The following is a 24295-nucleotide window of genomic DNA, read 5'->3' on the forward strand; positions in this document are numbered from 1 at the left end:
TTCTACTCCATTTTGTTCCCTGTAACGTTAATGCCATTATCTTCAACCATAAGAGGGCTACACTCCTGGAATAGATGACTAATGATGTGAGAGAAAACTGATTCCTGAGGACTTCTGGATCAGAACAGCCATATTGCCTGAACTACAAAACTTTAGACATTTAAGTGAGAGACAAATTTTCATTCTGTTTGAGCCATTGGCATTTCCATTATTTTCAGCCAAATCTAATAAATAAATGAAAGGAGAAAATATAAAGGAATCAGAAGAAAACTAAGTAGGATATCCAGTATATGCAAACCTTGAACTTCTAGTTATGTAAATTAATAAGTAAAATTATTACTTAAACCAGTTTGAGTTGGTGCTTGTTGTAATTGTTGGTGTGTCTTGAAAACATTCTATTTGACACACAGCTTTTATCATATCTATGAAAATGTATAAAAACACAGAAGCAACAAATCAAATAATAGGTACAAATGACAAAAATGCAAAAAAAAAGATATTGTATAATAAATGAAAAAGAAACCAAAGCGAGAAAAATTAGTGACAGTTGTCTAAGAAAATGACATTTAGCAGCTCAATAGGGTCAAAACATGTTTATTTCTCTTTTATATTATTAGTTTTCTGTAGAATCACTAAAACCTGCAAGGGACTCTATAAGTGGTTATCAAATGAATTGATTACTGGATTACATCAATAGCAATAGGAAGGGTAAAATTGCATTACTACTTTTTATAGATGTACTAGAACATCTACAGTGATGGGAAAAAACATGAGAAAAAAGAAGAAAATTAAAATGGTTAAACCAGAGATATTATGGCAGAACTAAGAGAAACCAATAGCTCTGGATATATTCTTTGAAATGTTCTTAACAGGTCATTCTGTATTTCTTGAAATCTAAGAAACAGACTCCAAAATAACAGATTAATTGGTTATATGAAGCATTCTCCCCATTGGAAAGCCAAGAATGCCTGGAGACTCAGATCCTCAGAGACCTTAAAGAGAGACAACAAACCTAAGAGAGCCTTCCTCAAGAGGGATTCACTATGTAGATAAAAGGAAAATAAGCAAGTCACAGATGCCCTCTGCCTTTTTCTCTGGTTATTTCTCCAAATAGAAAGATACTTTTGAGATAATGTCTTCTGGAAAACACTGAAAGAGCCCCCAGAATAGAATGAATCAAGGGCTCTTCAATTACAAAAGGATATCAGTGTGTGGACCTGTATTTCTAATACACAGCCTTGAATGTGGTTGAAATGTTGAATTTATGTATATATTCAAGTGTATCTTTGGGTGTTTGTAGTTTTATGTTAAGTGTATTTTGACTTTGTTATCTGTAATAATACCAATATAATACATGATATGTGACTTCAGATAAATTTGGCATCTGAGAATATTGGGCTCTTCTTCTGTGCCTATGTTTTGAAATATAATTTGTCAGTGTGTGGATTTGTGAAGTTTATGTGTGTGATTTGGGGATTTTCATGTTTACAATATAAGAGGATTAAGTTTGAAAGACTGTAAGATGCAGAAATAAGCAATTAAGGAAGTTCTTGTCATCTTTTACCTGAGCATTTTTTAAAACTAGAGAAATACTCACCCCTCTAAATAGTTGAACTGTTTAACTGCTAGAGGAGCTTAAAAGAGAGTGTCTTTCAAATTATTTTTGTCCTCCTTGAAAACTGTGAAATTGATGGTAAAATGATAGAAAAAGAAGAAAGACTAAGTGAATCTGGTAACTGAAGAAAGAGCTGGAAAAAAGAAAACTAGAGGGCAAGAGGTGGTAAGAGAGGTCACCTCTTATCAAACAGGAGACAAGTTGATAGGAAAAGAGAGAAAAAATATGTGAAAGAAGAAAAGAAAAACAAATAGAGGATTGAAGAAGGAGTAGAACAGGACAGAAAATTCCCTTGACTTGGAAAAAATTTTTTTTGCCATGATCATGAAACAAATTCTGACTTTGAGGAGAAAAGGATCTGCTATGAGGGAAAATTCTGTCTCCAGCCCTGCAGGAAGAATTGGAAAATCAGAAAAGAGTGAAAAGGCAGCTAGACTGATTTAATCCTCAGCCCGGTGAAACTGAAAACACAATTCAACGTGTTTTTCTGAATGATAGGCACTATCAGGAAGAGATGAAGTCAGGGATCCAGGCTCAGAGAGACAAATATTGATCCAGGATTTCAAGAGTGAGCAAGGCTGGAATATGGACTCCAGGCCGGGCTGCCTAATTTCAAAGTCCATGATATTCTAACAGAAAGGGAGATCCAGTGCTGGGATCAGATGCAGAGAGAGGTCATCTTTGCCCATTTCACGATTCCATAGTTGTGATTTTTCCTTGCCATTTCTTTTGTCTTCCAGTCAAAGGGATGTAGGCAGGATGAACGCAAACACCTCCATGGTGACTGAATTTCTTCTAGTAGGCTTCTCCCACCTGGCCGACCTCCAGGGCTTGCTCTTCTCTGTCTTTCTCACTATCTACCTGCTGACCGTGGCAGGCAATTTCCTCATTGTGGCGCTGGTCTCCACCGATGCTGCCCTCCAGTCCCCTATGTACTTCTTTCTGCGCGTCCTCTCGACCTTGGAGATTGGCTATACATCTGTCATGGTCCCCCTGCTGCTTCACCACCTCCTCACTGGCCAGTGCCACATCTCTCGCTCTGGATGTGCTCTCCAGATGTTCTTCTTCCTCTTCTTTGGCGCCACAGAGTGCTGCCTCCTGGCAGCCATGGCCTATGACCGCTATGCAGCCATCTGTGAATCCCTCCGCTACCCACTGCTGCTGAGCCACCGGATGTGTCTACAGCTAACTGGGTCTGCGTGGGCCTGTGGGGTGCTGGTGGGGTTGGGCCACACCTCTTTCATCTTCTCCTTGCCCTTCTGTGGTCCCAATGCCATCCCGCACTTCTTCTGTGAGATCCAGCCTGTCCTGCAGCTGGTGTGTGGGGACACCTCGCTTAATGAACTGCAGATTATCCTGGCCGCAGCCCTCCTCATCCTCTGCCCCTTTGGCCTCATCCTGGGCTCCTACGGGCGTATCCTGGTTACCATCTTCCGGATCCCATCTGCTGTCGGCCGCCGCAAGGCCTTCTCCACCTGCTTCTCCCACCTGATCGTGGTCTCCCTCTTCTATGGCACCGCCCTCTTTATCTATATTCGCCCTAAGGCCAGTTACGATCCGGTCACTGACCCTCTGGTGTCCCTCTTCTATGCTGTGGTCACCCCCATCCTCAACTCCATTATCTACAGCCTGCGGAACACAGAGGTCAAAGCTGCCCTAAAGAGAACCATGCAGAAAATGGTGCCTATGGACATTTGAAAAGGGGAAGATAGTGACTTCTGTGCAGTGCTCTGAGTCAGTCCCAAATAACTAAGGATCAAAGGGTCTCCCTTAAGGTCTTTCTTCACATTAGGGGAGGGCCAGCCTGTCAGAAAGGCAAACTCATCTTTGAAAAGCTACCGTAGCCAAATGCTCTCCTCAGAACCTCATGACACATACATATTCTATTCTGCTTTCTGTTGCAAGAAACAAGAAACCCAGGATGGAGGATCAATTTCAGAAGCAGAGCAAGTTGACAAACAGGGATAAAGTTACAAAATGTTATCCCCATCAGACTATCAAGGTAATAAAATTTTCAGCCACAGCAATGATCCTTAAAGTCATTTGACGTTTGTACATCTTAGGTAAAGCATTTGTTTCTTGGGTGGTACTACTGATTAGTACCTTAGCCAACATAATTATACCTAATTAAATCTACTACCAGCTAAAGACAGATTCCTCAAGATGTAAGGAGTGGCCACAAAGGTTTCAATGAAGATAAGTTCTTATGGAAATTCATATGCCACAGAGATTAAGAGAACAGATTTTGATGTCAGACAGACTTAAAGTCCAAGTCTCATTTTTTCCCAGCTAGTTAGCTATGTCATCACAGGCAAATGATATAATCTCTCTGAGTCTTAATGTTTTTAACTTTTATTTTAGATTCAAGGGTACATGTGCAGGTTTGTTATATAGGTAAATTTCATCTCAAAATGATTATTTAGTCACCCAGGTAATAAGCATAGTACCTGATAAGCAGTTTTTTGATCCTCACCCTTCTTCTATCCTCCACCCTCAATTATGTCCTGGTATCTATTGTTCCTTTCTTTGTGTTCATGTGTACTCAGTGTTTAGCTCCCATTTTTAAGTGAGAACATATGGTATTTGGTTTTCTGTTCCTGCATTAGTTTGCTTAGAATAACAACCTTCAGTTCCATGCATGTTGCTGCAAAGGACATAATCTGTTTGTTTGTTTTTTGTTTTGTTTTGTTTTTATGTGAGCCTTAATTTTCTTATCTATAAAGCTGTGATAACAAAAGAGTTGAATTCATTGGGATTTTGTGAGAATTTGTAGACTTGCAAACAATCCAGCTTAGTATCTGGCACAAAATAGTATCCTGATAGATGTTTTTGTTAGCCAGTCAGACAGGTCAGCATGAAGGCTAGTGTTTGGCTCACATGGGATGCCTTTGCTGGGGAGAGAAGGGTATTCTTGAAATATCAGTGGCATTGGGACCCAAGAGACCCAGAGGAAGGTGGAAGAAGAGGCTGTATACATCACTGCTAACAGAAACTGCTACCCAGCACAGACATGAGCCAAAAACTACCAAGACACAGAAGAGCAAATATTAGGGCTATGACATGCAGGAGAGTCAGTGAACAGCAGAACAAATAAATGAGATAAGCTGAGAGGGTGAATCACAAAAAGCCATCTCCAAGAGGCAAGTATTTATTAATAATTAAAAATGCAATCTACATACTTCATATCATTCCAACACTTTATTCAAATGCACCACTATTTATTGCAAACATTCTAGGTGCCTATTGCTCTTTGGCACTGTGGAGAATATCAAGTACATACAGGGTGGTGATTTTGTCCAGAAAGCACTTGCTGTCTCATTAAGAAAACACTGATTCTCATGAAACTATCAGAGAACAGTTTGCAAAGTAAGAAAACGCTCACAATGTAAAGCGAAAAGACAAGGTGTTACTCCCTGTCCCCACCCCTCAAAAGGGGTTGTATGGCCTTCCTTATACTCATTTTATCAATGTGGTAAACCTCAAAACTACTGCTCTTCAATTGAACAAAACTTCAATAGAGAGGAACAGCATTTAAGAAGGATTGCCTAAAGGATGGTCAAAACAGCTTTTCCTCTGATAATTTAAAATCTAAATCTTATCCCCAGGCTAAAGCAGATGAGCACAGAGCTACACATTTAAAATGCTTAAATATTTCCATCTCCTACACATCTCCATCAACTCATCTTTCCTAGAACTGGTCTTGGTAAAGAGTGTTTTGGCATTAAGCCACTGGTTTACATTGAGAAAGATTACAAGAAGCAACATTATGAAACTCTCGGAGGCATCATTTCTCTCATATCTCAGTGATAGGTATCATTGTACTTTTCCTATCATATAAGCAATAACTTTTCCTTACAGTTTTATGGAAGTACAATTGGCATATGACAAATTGTACATGTTCAAGTGTGCAATTTGATAAGTTTTGACCTATGTATGTACCATGACATTACAGGCACAATCACGAAATTAACATATCCATCCCCCTTGCTCCCTCACTCCCCATTGTAATCTCTCTCTTTTACCCCTCCCTAAACTCCTCATTCCCAAGCAACCTCTGATCTACTTCCCAGCACTATATTTTTCTTTTTTCAGAGTTTTATATAAATGGAATTATAAAACATGTACTCTTTTTAGTCTGACTTCTTTCATTCCGCATATTTGGAGATTCGGCTATGTCATGGTGTGTACAACAGCCATTCTTTTTCATTTCTGAGTGAGACTCCATTGTATGGATATGACATAATTTGTTAATCCGTTCACCTGCTGAAGGAAATTAGGGTTGTTTTCACAATTTGTTTATTCATTCACCTGCTAAAGGAAGTTTGGGTTGTTTCCAGTTTTTGGTTCATAGAATGAAGATTCTATGAACATTTGTGCACAAAGTCTTTGTATGCTTTCATTTCTCTGGGGTAAATACATAGACGTGAAATGGCTGCATCGTATGGAAAGTGTAAGTTTAATTTTTTAAGAAATTAAATAATCACTTTTCCTCTTAATATGACAGCTAACAAGTTTCCACCTGAATTTGTAATTCATCTCCAGGAAATGTGCAATTCCTCACAATATGTTTTTGAGATATCTAGTTTCTGGCCTCACCTGCTGTTGTTGTTGTTGTTTTTCTATTCTACCTTTTTCTTTGTCCAGTCTCCCTGATCCTTATTTTCTGCACATTTATGTAAGCCAGCATATTAGTCTTTCTGGAGCAAGACTTAGAGCCATCAATCAGTAAGAAAAAAAAAATAGGCAGGGGAAAGTATCAAATGAAAAATCCCTGGTGATATGGTTTGGTTCTATGTCCCCACCCAAATCTCATCTTGTAGCTCCCATAATTCTCATGTGTTATGGGAGGGACCTGGTGAGAGATGATTGAATTATGGGAGTGGGTGTTTCCTGTGCTGTTCTTGCGATAGTGAATGGGTCTCACATGATCTGATGGTTTTAGAAACGGGAGTTGCCCTACACAAGCTCTCATTTTTCCTGCTACCATCCATGTAAGATGTGACTTGCTCCTCCTTGCCTTCCACCATGATTGTGAGGCCTCCCCAACCATATGGAACTGTAAGTCCAATAAACTTCTTTGTTTTGTAAATTGCCCAGCCTCGGGTAAGTCTTTATCAGCAGCGTGAAAACAGACTAATATACCTGGGTAAAGACTGAAGACATGGGTTATGATCTCCACTCTGTTACTAAAACTTCACATGACCTAGAGCAAACTCTTTGCATCATCTTCTTGATTTTCAGTTTCATCATCAGTAAACATAAGGGCTAAATAAAATGAGTTCTGGATTGAGTTCCAGATCCACTATTCTGTGCTTATTTGTCCCAAAGAATATATGCTTCTTATAGCTGATATTCTTACAAAGAACCAGAAAGAAGATTGCAACAAACACTGCTTCTCCACCATGGCTACCAAGGGACCTTGAACTACATTAATCCTGGGCAATATAAGCACAGTCATTGGTATTCAAGACAAACACTACTCAAAAGCTAGGGAAAGTCCATCAGTGATCCCCATATTGAGTCTTCCCCTACTGTATTCTACCTTCCTGAACCTCACATCTCCCCTGCTCACACGTGCCCTTGCCCCTGAGCGAGCCTTTACCTGCTTCGTGAACTCCCACTGCTCTGTCCCTAATGCTTCCTCCTATGAAACTTTCTCCCCTGACACCCCCTTCCTTAACTTCCCTAATCCAATGGGACCCATTCACTGTAGTGCACACCAGCTCCTGATGGTATCTGCTACCAGAGGTGTCCTCATTCTTTCTTTCTTTTTTTGACAGGATTTTACTCTTGTTGCCCAGGCTAGAGTACAGTTGCACGATCTCGGCTCACTGCAACCTCTGCCTTCCGGTTTCAAGTGATCCTCCTGCCTCAGCCTTCTGAGTAGCTGGGATTACAAGTGCCTACCACCACGCCCAGCTAATTTTTGTATTTTTAGTAGAGACGGGTTTCACCATGTTGCCCAGGCTCGTCTTGAACTTCTGACCTCGTGATCCACCCGCTTTTGCCTCCCAAAGAGCTGGGATTACAGGCATGAGACACAGTGCCTGGCCAGTATCCTTATTCTTTAGCTTTGCAGAACTGAAGTAGGAAGTGACTGTGGCATCAGGGAGGGAGGGTAGAAGTCAGATGGAAGGGAAGGGAGAGGGAGAGAAAGAGGAAATAGGGGCAGGCTGAAGAACTGAGCATAGAAAAGAGAAAGAACAAAAAAGACCTCAGAGGAAGACTCACCTGCTCACAAGGAAAACCATGTCTGTGCATCCTGAGCCAGTCTCTTCACAGGACTTGGAGCAACCTCCCAACCAGAGCTCACTCCCACAGTCTATGCTCACTGATTCCCCCCATCAGCTGCTCCTGTGGCAGCCTGGTCCCCCTGCCTTTCTGCTCCCCACTGAGCTCTCTGGGATTCACAAATCAGTGCCCTAGGGCGGGCTTGGAGAGCCTAGCAGGTGGGGATCTTACACAGGGGCCAGGAAAGGAATGTAGGACTCAGGAGGAGACACTGAACAAAGGCTCTAACTCAGTCCTGGAAATGGGAGTGTGTGCTTGTCCATTGCCAGCCTCTCTGCCTCTCTAGGTTGTGTGCTCTCACTGGCCTTAACTCTTTCCAGTCAGGGAAGACTAGCAAAGAGTTGGAAGAGGAAATGTTGTAGAAGAAGGAAGAGAACTCAGGTACATCAGGGCCACCAAGAAACAGGGGCTCTGGGTCTTCCAGGGACATAAGGAGAAGGATTAGGAGCTGACCAGGCTTGCTACACAAAAGATTCCAGGGTTGATCCTCTGAGAGCTGAGAAAAACATAAGGTGGGGTCTTAGTGCAAACTTCAAGCTTCAAAGATGCCACCCACTGTCTATTCAACCTTTTTTTTTCTTTTGGCTAATCCTGTACACTTCTTTCAAGTCTGCGAATAATTATCAAGTTCCCACCGTGTGCCTTATTCTACATAGTCCTCACGATCTGGTCAACTTCCTTTGTATTTCTCCTCTGATCAGCTTCTCAGTGGATCCTCTTCATTCTCCTTCACTCTCACTGCAGCCCAGACCCACTTCCTCCCTTCCCTGAGCTTCTCTTGCCTGTCTCCCTCCTCACCACCAAATCCCATTTCCCCCAAGGAGAGGCATTATTATTAATCTGTCTCATCTACCATAACCACCACCTGGTTTGTGCAATAGCATTTTCTAGATGTTTCCTCTCCTGGCAGCCAAGACTGACAGTGTCACCTGCCAGGGGCCTGGAAAGCCAAGCCACAACCTTCTTAGCCAATTAGAGGTTGCTAAATGGGGCACCCTTGCAGCTCTGAAGTTCTGAGATCTTAATGCATGCATTGTGTCTTCAGTGCACACAATACCACCCACCACAAGTTCAATGCAATCGATTCCCCAGCAATTGAACTCAATCACAATGCCACTGCCCTTGTTCTAAAAATTAAAGAGTTGCTGCAGGAAGGGTCCTATAAATTTTGTCATCATAACTGCCTGAGCTAGAGATGCGGGGTGTTCCCTGCCAATCAGGGCAGAGCGGGTTGACATGGGCCAATGAAGCCCAGAGGCCTCAGAGGAGATGACAGTCACACAGGCCCCCTGAGAGATATCTGCCAATGTCAGTGTTGGGGTCTCTTCTGAAGGATGCTGTCTGTGAGCTTGTGAAAGGCACCCAGCAGCCTTGTTTCTGTGGCCCATTACTTTTTCCACTAGACTCCTTCACGTGCCTAATTTGGGACATGGTTTCTGAGCTGCAGGTGTTGCCCACTCCAGCCCAGAGGTCCCAGAACATCCTGCAAGCCCAGAAGCAGTTGGACAAAGGGCCACAGGAGCAGGATCCTCCTCTCTCTGGGCAACTTCAGACTGTTTCCTGACTGTGCTGTCCTTAGAAGGGGCTGATGCAGTGAACAGAGCCCTTGAGGCAGGTGGGGCCTGGGCTCAGCTGCAGAGACCAGAGGAAGGGCTGGACCACATTCTCCTTCTGCCATATGCAGCTGCCTTACACAAAAGACGGGGAAGAAGGGAGCTGAGGAGATAAAATGAGAAAAGACCCAGAGCCAGTGGGCTTTGTCACATCGGCTGTGACAGTTAGACCTGGCATTACTCATAATTGCTAACATTTACTACACAGTCATACAGAGGCCATGCTGTGACTAGGTGTTTCTGGGCGGAGAATGTATTACTTATTTAGAACCAGTACCTCAGACTCTGATTATGGGCCTTGCTGTGTGTAAGGAACAGCACTGCCTTAGCGTGAAGCCTAGCCTACTGTCAGTGCTCAGAGAGCTCTGACACCAACAACTGGTTTTCCTACAAAGAATCACGTAATATTTGGGTTAAAGAAGCAGGGCAGTGCTAACTGGATGTCCTGAAAGGGGTAGACCTGGCATACGAAGGGATGGAGAGCAGAATTTGGAAAGCATCCAATCCTGAAACTGGGCTGGAGGGAGCATGTCCCAAGCCTGTTAGGAACTGCACGAAATTCATGACCAGAATGAAGGTGGGGCTGGGCACCTGCAGGCAGGCTGGTCTGCTCTCTTTGCCTGTGACCCTCCTCAGGGCAGGCTGTGCTGTCAACAGGTGTTGTGCAATGCCAAGCACTCATGAGAATTCCCACTACCCCAGGGATTTGAGGCACCCCTGATCCCAGGTTCCTTCCTAGAACCCAGGTTGCCTTGGGATGACTGGGGGATTCTGGTTGACTACCCAGGGAAATCTGAAGCTTGGGAAGTTCGCAATGTTAAGTCTCAGTTCAGAGTCGGACCTGGCTCTGTGCCTGTTCTGGCGGCAGCAGCAGTCCCTATCCAGGTCCAGAGCCCTGGATACCATGTGGTCCTTCCACAAAGTTGCATCTTTGAGCCCCTCACAGAGAATCTGGAGCCTCCCAACCAGGATGACATGAGAAAAGATCTGAAAAAAAAAGGCCCAGGTGCTTGGGGTAAGAACAGCCAAGCAAAGGGCAGAGGCTGAGTGGGTGCCGGGAGGACCATTCACTTTGGGGACAGAGCCTTTGGTTTGGCTTAAGGAGTTCCAGGCTGCTCTGGAGGCGTCGGGGGAGCCCTCTGGGACAACCCAGTCATTTTCCACAAGAAAGCAAGAGATTCCCCAGTTTTGTGCTCTGGGGAGCATTCACCTGAGATACAAAACTTTGGCTGCTTAACTCATTTTAAGGGAATAATAACATATTTGCATATACTTTATTTGGAGACAAAAACAAAAAAATAGTCTGTTGAATAAATTATTCTAGATTTTACTTTCCAGGGATTTTTTTTTCTTTCTGAAAATTATAGAAATCTCATCTCCTATTCTCCCTTCTTGAGAAATTAACCATTAGAAAACAGACACTTGCCCTTAGTCTGCCTTCTAACATCTCTCATATGATCCATGATTTTTTTAAAGAAATACAACTCCATTGCATGATCAAAGGGAGGAGGGGGGAATGGAAAGAAGGAGCTGGGCAACACGGGCACCAGGAGGAAGGGCCTGGGGCCCAGGGCCAGCGCCTACCTACTTGTGGAAGCCTCAGCTGTTCCTTCAATCCCCAGGCCACGTCTAACTTTGGGTTGAAAAGTGATTTCCCGGCTGACTCCACAGTTAGAACAGGTAAGACGTTGCTTGGTAAACGTTACATGAATGTGAAATCTTGTGGCAGAAATAATCTGAGGCTGTTTCAGAGGCCACCTGGGACCCCATCACAGCTCTGAGGTCCCTCTCCCCCAAGGAGCCATGCCCCGAACAGAGGTACCTGTGTCCACTCATCCTGCAGAGAGTTCCTGCCCCACCTGCTGTCTCCTAAGTGCTTCTTTGTACTGAGGAGGGAGAGGGAGCACAGGGTATGGGCACCTCCTGGGCTGGAACCAGCCATCACCTGGGATCCCAGAGCCACGGTTCAGAGCTAAGGACAGAAACACCCAGCATTTCTTTTTTTGTTTGTTTGTTTTTGTTTTTGAAGACTTTATTTGATTTTGCATAAATATTCGTTCTTTTTTTTTTTTAATTTATTTATTATTATTATACTGTAAGTTGTAGGGTATACATATGTAACAAACCTACACCCAGCATTTCACTGCACGCTGATCTCAGCCAGCACTAGGAAGGGCTGGGAGCATGTCCTGCGTGCCGGGTTTCCCATGCCCCCAAGAGACTTTTCCTGTTTCTGCACCATCTCTTTGGGTTGCACAGAGAGCTCCAGCACTCTGCTTCCCTGGGGAAACTGACAAGGACTGGTCCTTGATTGCCTTATCCAGTGAGTTGGTTTCCTGGGGCCATGGTAACAAACTACCACAAACCAGATGCCTAAAACAACAACAACAACAAAACAAAACAGAATCTCATGCTCTCCCAATTCTGGAGAATTCTGGAGGCCAGAGTCTGAAATCCAGGTCTGGGCAAGGCCAGGCTTTCTCTCCCAGTTCTGGTGGATCCTGGCAGTTTTGGCCCTCCGTGGTTGTGGCTGCATCCCTCCCACCTCTGCCTCCGTTTTTGTGTGATGTTCTCTCTGCCAGCGTCTGCCTGTTTCTCTTGTCTTGTACCTACACCAGTCATACTGGATTAAGGGCCCTCCCTGTTCCACTCTGACTTCATCTTAACTGACATCCCAATGACATCTACAAATACCCTATTTCCAAAGAAGATCACATTCCCAGGTATCAGGGGTTAAGACTTGAGCATATCTTTCTGGGGACACACCTGGTGACCCTTCTTCTCCTAACAGACCATCCAGACCCTCTGTGGCTTTGCAGTTATGAACATGGGCATCATTTTGGCATGCACTTCCTTTCCCTGTCACTTTGGCCCAGTGGTTCTCACCTTGGTGATATCTGGATACCCTTTCATAGGAGCCAAGTATGTAAGTAGGATGGGTGCTCATGGAGGGTGATCTCTGGGATGGAGCAGGGCACAGAAAACGGATATGCTACCTAGCAATGTCTCTGGGGAGAGCAAAGATGCAGGGATGGAACTTGTTATAGGAGTAATCAGCCAGGAGCGAGAGGAGGCCTGGCAGAAGGGGTTTTGCCAACAGGAACAGAATTGATCATCTGGCTCAAATATCAGTTCTTCCAAAATCTGCATAGTGCCATCCTTGAGGGCTTCGGGAGCCCTGCAGCTTCCCTCTGGGGTGACCATACCATGCAAGGCCTCAACAGGGACACTATAAGAATAAAAGGGTGTGCTATTAATATTTGTGCCATGACAACAGGAATACCTAGGACTGTCCCTGACACACTGGACATAGGGTCACCCTACTTCTCCCTAAGTTCAGGTGACACAAGGAGTAGGCGTGAGGTGGGCAGACAGCAAGTGAGGAATGGGGTGGACAGGGCACACTGTGGGACGGCCAAGCTGGTGCACTTGTGGCCCTGTCCATGGGGCCCGGAAGGCCAGTGGAGCCAGTAGAGCCTGTACTGAGCTTGAAGAGGTGGCATGGAGCACTCAGAAGCTCTATCTGCTGCTTGTCATCTCTTGGCATGTGGAAGGCCTTCTGCAGAGTTCTGCTCCAGACATAACCTCAGAGTACTGAATATCCCCATGCTCCTGGAATTAAGGAGTGTCTTAGACAGCTTGAGCTGCTTTAACAAAAACACCATAAGCTGGGTGGCTTATAAACAAGCATCTATTACGCACAGTCCTGGAGGCTGGAAGTCCAAGATCGAGACACCAGCAGATTTGGTGTCTGGTGAGGGCCATTGCCTGTTCATAGATAGAGCCTTCTCACTGTGTCCTCACGTGGTGGAAGGGCAGAGGAAGCTCTCTGGGTTCCTTTTATAAAGGAAGTAATCCCATTGATGAGGGCTTCACCCTTACGACCTGCTCACCTCCCAAAGACCCCACCTCCAGATACCATCGCATTGGAGGTTAGGCATTTAGCACATGAAATCTGGGGTCAGCAGACATTCAGGCCACAGCAAGAAGCTTCAGGAGAAAGCTTTTAGTCTTGTGAAATATGAATGAGGCTTTCCCACAGCCTAGACCTGTCTTCACGTCCCAGCCCCAGCCTCTTGCATTCACGGTGGCTTTTGAGCATCCACTGAGTCATGAACCTCCCTGTTCCCTCTCTCTCTGGCTATTTTCTTGCTAGGACCAGAATAACTTTTTTTTTTATAGTCTTGCCACCATGCCATGTAGTTTTCATACATTGCAGCTATTTCAAATTACTGCATTTCCACAGAACCATTTTTCTGTAATAACCCAGAATCAACTGCTTTTTTCTAGCTTTTAACCTGGCCTCAAAGTCTCCCCTCTACTTGGACCCCCTTTTTCTTCTGTCCTTAACTCTGACTCTGGAAGAGCCCACGGAACTCACAGTTCAAAGCACACATGCCTTTTCTCTCCCCACCACAATATCTTCATCCAAATAGAGTCTTGTAACCTTTACCTGCCCTCTCTCCCTTGAAAATCACTGTTCCCTGGTCCCCGTGGGGGAGCCTGGGCCTTAAGCACCTTTGTCTTTGCCCTAGAGGAACTTCCTCTCCAGCTGAGTCAGGTCCTCATGAGATTCTAGGGGTTGCTTGGCCTCCTGTATCCACTCTCCCTGACTTTGGCCTGTAGCGACATGTGGCCTGGACTTTGGCCCAGCTTCCAACACGCCCAATAATGTCAACCCTGTGGGGAAGTTCCTGGAGGTGTATAAGGGTATGACAATTCAGTGGTAGGGACATTGAGGTGCTTGTTCATATGGAAACTGACTTTACCATTTTCCTCTTTTCTGAGTAGTTTATCATTTCTGGATTGCTGTCCGTCATTTTGGGAAGACAATCAAACAAGCATCTGGTGAGTACAGGAACAACAGTGCCTCGCTTACTAAAAAGGGTCTTTGGTGGAACCTCATCCAGTTGGATCTTTCCCAGGCCCACTGATTTGGGGGACTCCTTTCATGATCCCCATTTTGCAGAGAGTCCTGTACCCTCTCCAGGCTCTGGGTGGCTTTACGGGAAAATCCTGCCTCACCATGACACTCTTTGGTGTTCACTGACCACCTGGATCCAGGTCCTTGGTGACCACAGGGGAAAGAGGACAGTGAGAGCATGGGCTGTTTGTTGTGCACCACAGCCTGGAGCCTGGGCGAGAAAAGCATCAACCAAAAGAGATGAGCCTCACTGGTAGGGGCCAGGAAGGGTTACCTGAATCCTTGTGTTGCCAGGGACAGAAAAGAATGGGGTGCAGAGTGAAAAGGGGATGTTCAGTGATGGGAACATATCTAATTGATAAACTTTTGCAAAATCATTTCCAGGCCTTTCTTAGGAGGCTGAGAGGCATGGGTTGGGGGGCAGAGGTAGGTATAGTGAAGGATCTGGTGACCTGGGATCTGGGGGTCTCCCTGTCCTGACACAGAAGCTGCCAAGAAACTGGCAGCCGAGCTTCAAGGTGGCAGTGCCAGGTTTGGATGCTATCATTCTCTCAGACCTCCCTCAAAGGATCAGATGCTCTTCTTCATCCCCACCCTCAGCCTCCCCTCAGCCCTCCAGGAAAGCAGCCTGTGTGGGTCCCCTAAACGGGGGCAGGAGCACGAGCCCTACAGAGCGAGCAGCAGCTGGGTGAGGCAGATGGAGGCACAGGGTGGGGACCACGGTGTTCCAGGGCCACTCAGGCTGCTATGAAATTCACCCCCCACCATCCTCAGGGACCTCTTCTCTGGCTGAAAAAAAGGGACTTTCTCAGAACATGCTGACAACATGAGTTGTGAATCCCTGGTGCTGTGTGGAGAAATGGCCCACCACCTTTTCCCGTCTCTCCCCATCACTGCCCAGCTCCGAGATTGAGTCCCTGGGAAGAGGGCCAGGGTCTTTGCCAGTGGCTGCTGGGCGTACCTGAGCACATGTGCCATGGGCTGTTTGTGACAGGCTGGAACACCTAGCCCAGGTGTCCCGGAAGCCACCACAGACATCAGCCTATTCCTCCCCTGGTGGTGGTCTTTGAAAAGTGAGTCTGGACACCCTAAAACTGGAATCCAGGCTCCCTGCTTTCAAGGGCAGATGGTCCCCCATGGCGCAGCTGTGACTCTCCAGCCCTCCTCTGGGCAGTGCCCCAGCCGGGATCTGAACACCCACCCTTCGCCCCAGGTGCTGTTGCCCCCACACTGAGCCCTCACACCACATGCTCCCTGGCCCTCCTGCCAGGGCACCCTTCTCACAAAGTGGAGTGGGTGAAAAAAAAAAGAAAGAGCACCAATCCTGCTGCTGTCCCCATATGACAGAGGCTGCTGTGGGGGCATCTGTTGTACTTGGATAAGAAGGCCCTTTGGCCTTGAGCTCTGCCATGCAGGGGTGCTGCAGACAGAGCCAGGGGATAGGAAAGAGCAAGTCAGGGAACCCACCTGATGCCAGCCTCAGCTCAGGATGAGGCAGGAGGCCTCTTGCTAGGCTTAGGAGAGATGGCAGGAGGAACCTCCTCAGGGTGCCAGTGGACTGGGTAAAGCCAGTAGGGGGCTTGGAGGTCAGGGAAGCTGTGATTTATCAAGCACTGTGGGCATTGCAATATTTTCTCTACTCAGTTCAGTCCAATGGGACATCAGTTCTGTGTATATCTTCCTCTTCCTCTAGCCCTGCCCAGTTATGGGTGGAGAAACTACTAGAACCACATCCCCTGTCTGTCCCACCATAAGTCTCTGCTTCATTCACGCATTCATGCATCATGCCAAAAGCTTTGCTTCAGCAAGCATTTCCTGTAGGCTTGGGGTGCTCTGAGAGGGGTTGACAGTGAACAAAATGAATCAAATCGTATGACAGAAGTGGAAGTCCCATCCTGCCAAGGGTCCTGGATGTGTGAACCTGCTGCCAGCCTGGTGGAACCGTGGTGCCCCAGGAGCATGAACTGCTCAGGAGTAGACCCTGACCAGATCCCCTACAGGCCTGGAACAGCCTGATCAGCAGCCTCCGAAGCCTTGTGGCCGCCACAGTGGGCCTCATCGTCCTTTCCTATCACCTGGCCGGGGTATTCCTGGCTGCCAGACAGTGCCACCTGGTGGTGCCTCCCCTATCAGTGCCTCAAGACAGCCACTGCTTTTTGAAGAATGAGACCACCAGCTGCTTTGTGGCCAGCTCTAGCTTACTGGTGAGTATTTTTAGGTAGAATGTTCCAGACTAGTGAAGTCTTTGAGATTTTCTGCTTCTTGTTCTCTGCTTCCTTCTGGTGTGGACCATGGGGAAAGGGGCAGAAGACAGGAACCCACACATGGGAAAATAGCAGGCATTTGACTGGACTGTGCCAAAAGAGTTGTTCAAGTACAATATCAATCAAGACTGTAGTTGCAAAAAGACATAACCAACAATTTGGTTTCAGTTTGAGCACCTTAGTAAACAAACTGATTTAACTGTGATAGTCTCGAGGGATGGGTTTGTCCAAGCAAGAACTCTAGGGTCAGGGTAGTGAATTGCTCAGGAAAGGCCAAGAGCTCAGGGAGACATAGGAACCTCATAGACAGGGTGGCCACAGACTGGCAGTCCCCGGGTTCAGCCGGGCAACAGCCACAGGTCGAGGGAGACTGTAAGAGGCTAAATCCTAACTCTACCACATGCACAAAAATGGATGGGATGGCCAAAAATGACCCCAAAAAATTAGGAAACACATACGGAATGGGCTTTTTAACTGTTGTTTGCAATCAGAACTTTATGAAAATGATGGAATGTGGTTTCGCATTCTCTGTTGCATCGGAGCCAGTCTGAATATCAGTATTTGCTCTGAAATGTGTTTAGTCAGTAAAGTCAGGAGAACATGTGTGGAACATTGAGAAAAGAAGGCAGAGGAAGATTCACTCCTGCAGCCAAAGAGGGGGATATTCTAGGGGTAGAGAGGTGGCAGGCGGGGTGATGTGTGCACAGACTGGCCGCTGTCCCATCACCTCATTGCTGGCTTCAGGCCATCCTCCCACAGATGGAGCAGCCATCACAGGGGTGGAGGGTTGAGGCGCAGGGGAGGCATCTGTTGAGGCGCTGGATGGGGTTTGTGCAGTGAATTAGGATGAGCTCCTCAGAAACCAGCCTGAGCTCTCTGCCTCAGGAGCTTCTCAGGGAGAGGGGACAAGCAGCAACCCCTGGCAGAGAGGTCCTTGTGTTTATTTCCCATAGCCACAAAAACAGAGAACCACAAACTGGTGACTGAAAACAACGGAAGTGAATTCCTTCACAGTTCTGAAAGCAAAATCCAAGATCAAGGAGTTGGCAGGACCGAGCTTTCTCTGAAGGCTCTAGGAAAAGACTCTTGTCTCTTCCAGCTTTGATGAGCTCCAGGCATTCTCTGGCTTCTGGACACATCACTCTAACCTCTGTCTCCATCCTCACGGGTCCTTCCCCTCTGTTTGTCTCTGTGTCCTGTTCTCTTCTCATAAGAACACCAGGTATTGCATTTAGGGTCCACCCTAAATCCAGGATGATATCACCTTGAGATCCTTAACTAGTTGCACCTACACAGACCATATTTCCAGATAAGGTCACATTCTCAGGCTCTATGTAGACATGAATTTGAGGGGGGACACTAACCCACTACAGTCACAGTCTATACAAATAAATTCAAGGTTCTGCACACCTGTGGCCTTACCTGTTCTACTTGGAAGCCACTGTTCCATGGAAGGAGACCCAGGGAAGCAGAATTGTTCTCCTCCTCAGGTGGGTACCTCCTGGGGACTGGCATGAGCATTAGCAACTGTGCCAGCACATCACTTTGATTGGTCAAGGTGCCCCCTGCTGCCTCCCAGCCAAGCCAAGCAGGCCCAACCCAGGGAGCCTAGGTGGGTAGCAGGTATGGCACTCGGTTTACAAAGGAAGGCCTTCTGCCTCACCACCTCTGTGGACCTGCCCTAAGGGGTGAGTGTGAAGTCCCCATCTTACAGAAGATGAAATTGAAACCCAGACAGGCAACGAGACTCTCCCTCGAGGCCAGATGAGGGAAGAGTCAGGAGGCTCAGCTCAACCTTGGGTGTCACCTGCCACCTGCACAGCTGTCCCTGGAGTGGCCCAGGATACTAGGATATGACACGGTCTCCCAGGTCTTGAGCAGGTTGAGTCAGGTACAAGGGAAAAGGAGCCAGCAGATGACACTGTCTAAACCCATCTGGTCATCCCAGGAAGGCAGAAGGGTTGGCCGATCCAGCACAGACCCTGTGCATCCTGCATTTCAGAGGATCCTGTCTGTGACGCTCCTCTTCACAGCATCGGAGCTCAGCATCGCTATCCCTTCTTCTGTCTTCTTTTGAAAAAAGACCTGTTCAGATGTCGTCAGGGTGAATCTGCTGTGCCCTGGGCTCTGGGGCCTGGGTGGTGGCACAAGGCATGGTCCTGGGGCCAACGGCAGGTGGTACTAAGGTCGACCTATGAATCTTGACCTTAGTCGAAGTCGACAGGTTTTGCTGAATGAGGCAGTAGCCGGCAGAACAGGATGGGAGCAAGTGCCCAGGGTGGAGGAATCACAATAGGAAGCGATGGGACCAAAGAGAGCACATCACACATCTGCTCATTTAGCAGAGCAGGAAGCAGGTTAAGGTACAGAAGCCCTCTGGCCCCTGGAACCCTCAAGTTTTTATGTTTGTGTTTCCCTTGTCTTTTGTTTCAAGATATTTTTTAATTTTTCTGGTTTGATTTTTTGGAAATTAAAGGCCTTCCACTCAGAGTACAAGGTCTGTTCACTTGCTTTGTCCTCTCCAGAGTGTGTGTTTCCTGACCCAAAGTGACACAGTGATCACCAGCATGCCCCAGGCAGCATCTGCTGACCCTGTCCTGGAGATGAACAAGGAGTGCGCCCTTAGCATGAGATAGAGAGAGAGAGAGAGGGAGAGAGACCACATTGTCTGCAGGAGTTAGCTGAATGATCTCACAGACCCCACCTGCCGGGCTCTTCCATTTTATCACAATTATTCCACCTGTTCACGTGCAGAGAGAAGAACTCTTGGAGTAGATTTTAAGACCTTAGAGAGTAACTTGTTTATAAATAAAATATCTCTTTGATGACGTATTTGGATTCCATGTGATTTTGCCACATTTCTCTTAATTTACTGGACACCAACAATGACATAAAAATTAAGATTTTAGAAAATTTCTAAAGATGTAGAAAATTTCTGCTTTAGAAAATTTCTAAATAAGAATCAAAAAAGAAAATAAAACAACAAAATGAAGAGCAGCCTTTGAGAGATGACCCCTTGGTCCCCGTCCTCACACTAAGACGCAAAAGAGCAGAGCTTCCAGCTTCTCACTGGAGCTCCCACGCAAAATATTGAGAAAATCTTCCTCCCTCCAACAACAGTCTTCCTATTGGTCCTGAGACCTTGCTGGCAATCAGCCGTGTCTCTGCCCCTCTTTCTGTGCTCTTGTGACTCATCCCAGCTTCTCTCCCTGTGCCCCTATCTGGTTCCCCTCTGCCCATTTCTCTCTTTATCTGAATCCCCAGATGACCCTGCACAATCTGAGTGTGCTGAGTGGTCCAGTCCTCCCCGGGAAGGGAAAGCATGGTCCCCTTGCTTGGAGAGGAGGCAGAGACTGCTCTCCCACAAGACCATAGTGCCCCCAAACCCCCGGATCAGCTCACACTTTGTTTTCTGGTGGCCAGGCCAATGAAGAGGTTCACCACAGCCTACCTCAGCCAGGGATCTTATGACTTAATAGGGGAAGAGCCACAGAATATAGCCACATGTGTGGGCAGAAGTCCTGAGATATCCATGGGGCTGGATACTAAAGGGTCTCCATTTCCAGGTAGAACCTAAGGTTAGATGAGAGAGGTTTATCATCAATGCAGGAGGATCCTCACAGGATACAGGATTTAACAGCCTTACAGGGATTCCAAAAGATAGTACAAATCAGATTCGAGGTAAGCTCCTGTAAATATGGAAAAAGTGACAACTCTCCACGAAAGACAGAGGTGAGAAGGCTCAGAGAACTGGATATGCTGGGGTGGATATACTCTGTAAATACAGAAAAATCCACCTGCTGCCTATTTTTCAATTGTTCAATTTGCCTGTTAAATCATCTGGGCCTGGTCATGCTGAATTTTTTTAACTACCAATTTTGATTTGCTTAGTGATTGTAAATCTGGTTTATCCACTTCTTCTGCTTTTTAATTCACTCTGCATTGCTAGTTATACTACAACTCTGCAAACACTATTTCACAAATCAAGCTTTTACAGCAAAAGTAGGAAAATATTTTAAGAAATTTTATTTTACCTTGTCAATGACCAAACAACACACAAGACTGGCATCTTCACCCAATTTCTCTAGACTTTGTTTCTGGGATCAATCAGATATCACACGTTGTTATTAGTCCGTTCTCACACTGCTATAAGACAACCTGAGATGGGGTAATTTATAAAGGAAAGAGGTTTAATTGACTTCCAGGTCTGCAGAGCTGGAGTGGCCTCAGAAAACTTACAATGCCAGCAGAAGGGGAAGCAAAGACCTCCTTCCTTACATGGTGTCAGCAAGGATAAGTGTAGAGTGAAGGGGGGCAGAGGGAGGCCCCTTAAAAAAACATCAGATCTGATAAGAATTCACTATCACAAGAACAGCACGGAGGTAACTGCCCGCATGATTCAATTACTTCCCACCAGGTCCCTCCCATGACACGTGGGAATTATAGGAACTACAATTCAAGATGAGATTTGGGTGGGGACACAGCCAAACCATATCACATGTCTTCAATTTCTGCCTCCTAAAAATGGCATCTTTGCCAGGTGTGGTGGCTCACACCTGTAATCCCAGCACTCTAGAAGGCTGAGGCAGGTGCATCACTTGAGGTCAGGAGTTTGAGACCAGCCTGACCAACATGGTGAAACCCCATCTCTACTAAAAATACAAAAAAGTTAGCCTGGTGTGGTGGTGCACACCTGTAGTCCCAGCTATACAGGAGGCTGAGGCAGGAGAATTGCTTGAACCCAAGAGGCAGAGGTGGCAATGAGCCGAGATCACATCACTGCATTCCAGCCTGGGTGACACAGTGGGACTCCACCTCAAAAAACAAAACAAAACAAAAAACGACATGCTCAATCTTGGTCTTTCCTCAACTGTCAACTCTGACTGCTAAGAACCTAAAAGATATCTCCGCTTTACTGCACAGCAAGGTCTTTGTTGTGAGTTGGGTTGTGTCCTCTCAAAATTTATATATTGAAGTTCTAACCCCCAGTATCTCAGAATGTAACTTTCTTTGGAAATAGCGTCTTTATAGAATTAAAATGAGATCATTAGGGTGGGCTCTAAGAGGATATTAGGACACAGACACTCACAGAGGGAGAATCGTGTGAAGACACAGGGAGAAGACGCTTGTCTACAAGCCAACAAGACAGGTCTCAGACGAAATCAACACTGCGGACACCTTGATCTCAGAATTCTGGCCTCCAGGACTACAAGAAAATAAATATTTCATGTTGAAGCTTCCCAGTCTGTGATACTTTGCTATTACAGTTCTAGCAAACTAATACACCCTTCAAACTCAACAGGGCCAACTGGAACCCACCATTCTCCTCTAAAAATTTCTTTTGCCTTCACCATCTTGTTTAAAGTCCTCACTCTTCCCATCACTCAAACTCTGAAAGTTCTTTTCCCATAGCGAAAAGGCCTCATGAAGGTGTTTCCCCGTGGCTTCTTCCCTTTAGTTCTGTCTTGTGGACTGCAGCTGACTCAGCCCTGAGGGTGCCCTTAATGTCCCTGCTCAATTAGCATCTCCCCCATTTCACCATCGCTTACATGAGACAGTCGAAGGGTCATGAAAGCTTCCTGTGATCTGGAAGATGTATGCTATAACAGCAGCCTTTCACAGCAGAAACCAGACTTGCAATATTGCAAAGGTCATGGAATTTGGAAGCAGAAAACCTGAGTTTCTATTTGGACTCTGCCACTCACCAAGTGTAGAACTTTTGGAAAACCTTGGAAAGTCTCCCTATCTCCATTATGGATCAAGAGTGTGACCTTGGTTCACCTTCCAAGCATTCTTTCCTTAATTTTTTTTCTTATAAATAATAGCTTCCACTTTCCACCCTGTAGAGTAATTGTAAACTTCATAATACATGCAAAGCTCTTGACTCAAAAAACAGGAAGCACAAAGGAGTGTTAATTTAACTGGCATCTCTTCACTTTTATAAGAAAGCCTAGCATGAAGAAAATGTGTGTCCACTGTTATGGGTTGAATTATGTTCTCCCAAGAAAGAGACATTGAAGCTCTACTCCCCAAACCTCAGAATGTGCCCTTATTTGGAAATAGCAGCATTGCAGATGTCATTAGTTAAGACAAAGTCGTATTAGAGTAGGGCAGGCCCTAATCCAATATGGTGGGTGTCTTTATGAAAAGATAGCATGTGAAGACACAAACATACAAAGAGAAGGCAACCATGTGGTGACAAGGGGAGAGATTGGAGTGATGCTCCTGCAAGCCAAAGATTGCTGGCAAACCACCAGAAGTTAGGAAGAGACAAGGTAGGATTCCCCTACAGGTTTCAGAGAGAAGGTGGTCAGCTAACACTTTAGATGCTAACCTCCAGAGTTATGAGACAATAAGTTTCTGTTGTTTGAAGCCCCCCAGTTTGTGGTACTTTGTTGCAGCAGCCCTAGGAAACTGATACATCCACACAATGCAATATCCTTCAGCCATAAAAAGGAATGAAGCACCAGCAGCGGCTATCGGCTATCGTGTGGATGAAATGTGAAAACAGCATGTTCAGTGAAAGAAGCCAGGCACAGAAGACAACATATTATATAATTCCATTTATGTAAAGTGTCCAGAATAGGTGAATCCATAGAGACTAAACACAGATTAATGGTTGCCAGGGGCTACAGGAGGGGAAAATAGGAACTGACGGCTAATGAATATAAGCTTTCTCTTAAGGGTGATATAAGTGATCTGGAATTAGGTAGCAATGATAAGTTCCAAATCTTGTGAATATATTTACAATTAAATTGTTTAACATAAAATGGTGAATTTTATGTGGAATAATAGCAATAAAATTAAATAGAATAAAACAAAATGAATGACATGAAACCCAACACCTCACCGGAACATGCAAAACCCTTCCCTTATTCTCTGGTGGATCCCATTTCTAGCCATTGTTCAGTGCTCTCTATGCCCTGCCATGCTGTCCTACTCTCTTCATCTTCTACCCTCTCCCATGCTGTCTGCATACCTATAGTCCCTCTTTCCCCACGCCCTGTTTTTTTCCTGTGCTGTCCCTTTCTTACCCTGTACTCTTTCACTTAGAAGTCACAGCCCCAGAACCTTCTCTTTCACTCCACGATTGGGTTGTGTTGATCCACTTGCACATCATATGTTTCTGAGGGCAGAAATGTTCACCCATAATTACAGTTGTCTGGTTATGTCTCTGTCTCCCTCGCTAACATGCAAGCCCTGCAGAATCAGGAGCTGTGTCCCGCATGTTCACCAGAGTATCTTCCAAGTGTATCACATGATACTAGGTGCTCCATAGACACCTGCTTGATGTCATACAGGTTCTTAATCTTCTCTTCCAAATAAGGTAGAATAGTTATTTTTCATTTTACAGGTGAGAACATTCAAGTTGAAAGAAATGAAGAGAATGTTTGATGTTCCGCAATACAGGGGAAAGCCATTATTAGATCCCAGGAATGTTTGACCATAAAGTCCTTCCTGGCCCACTTGGCCAGGTATGTCCCATCATAGAGTCCCTCACCCCCCTTGCAGGTTACCCTTACAAAGTGCTGTTCCAACAAAATTCACCGAGACAAGGTGATATTGGAGAGGAGATAGACACATAGAT

The 24295-nt window shown here is 45.7% G+C and overlaps 1 protein-coding gene across 1 annotated transcript; it reads left to right on the forward strand.

Moving 5' to 3' along the window:
• Window positions 1-446: 446 nt before the first annotated feature.
• LOC101008714 (olfactory receptor 10C1) lies at window positions 447-4212 on the forward strand. Its single transcript, XM_021936916.2, has one exon. It carries the CDS (start codon window positions 2375-2377, stop codon window positions 3311-3313), a length of 939 nt encoding a protein of 312 aa, XP_021792608.2. The 5' UTR covers window positions 447-2374; the 3' UTR covers window positions 3314-4212.
• Window positions 4213-24295: the final 20083 nt, after the last annotated feature.

This window comes from Papio anubis, chromosome 6, assembly GCF_008728515.1.
Source record: "Papio anubis isolate 15944 chromosome 6, Panubis1.0, whole genome shotgun sequence".
Lineage (NCBI taxonomy): Eukaryota > Metazoa > Chordata > Mammalia > Primates > Cercopithecidae > Papio > Papio anubis.

Coding starts and splice junctions, on each gene's coding strand:
- LOC101008714 (XM_021936916.2), top strand. CDS start 2,375: ATGAACGCAAACACCTCCATGGTGACTGAATTTCTTCTAGTAGGCTTC.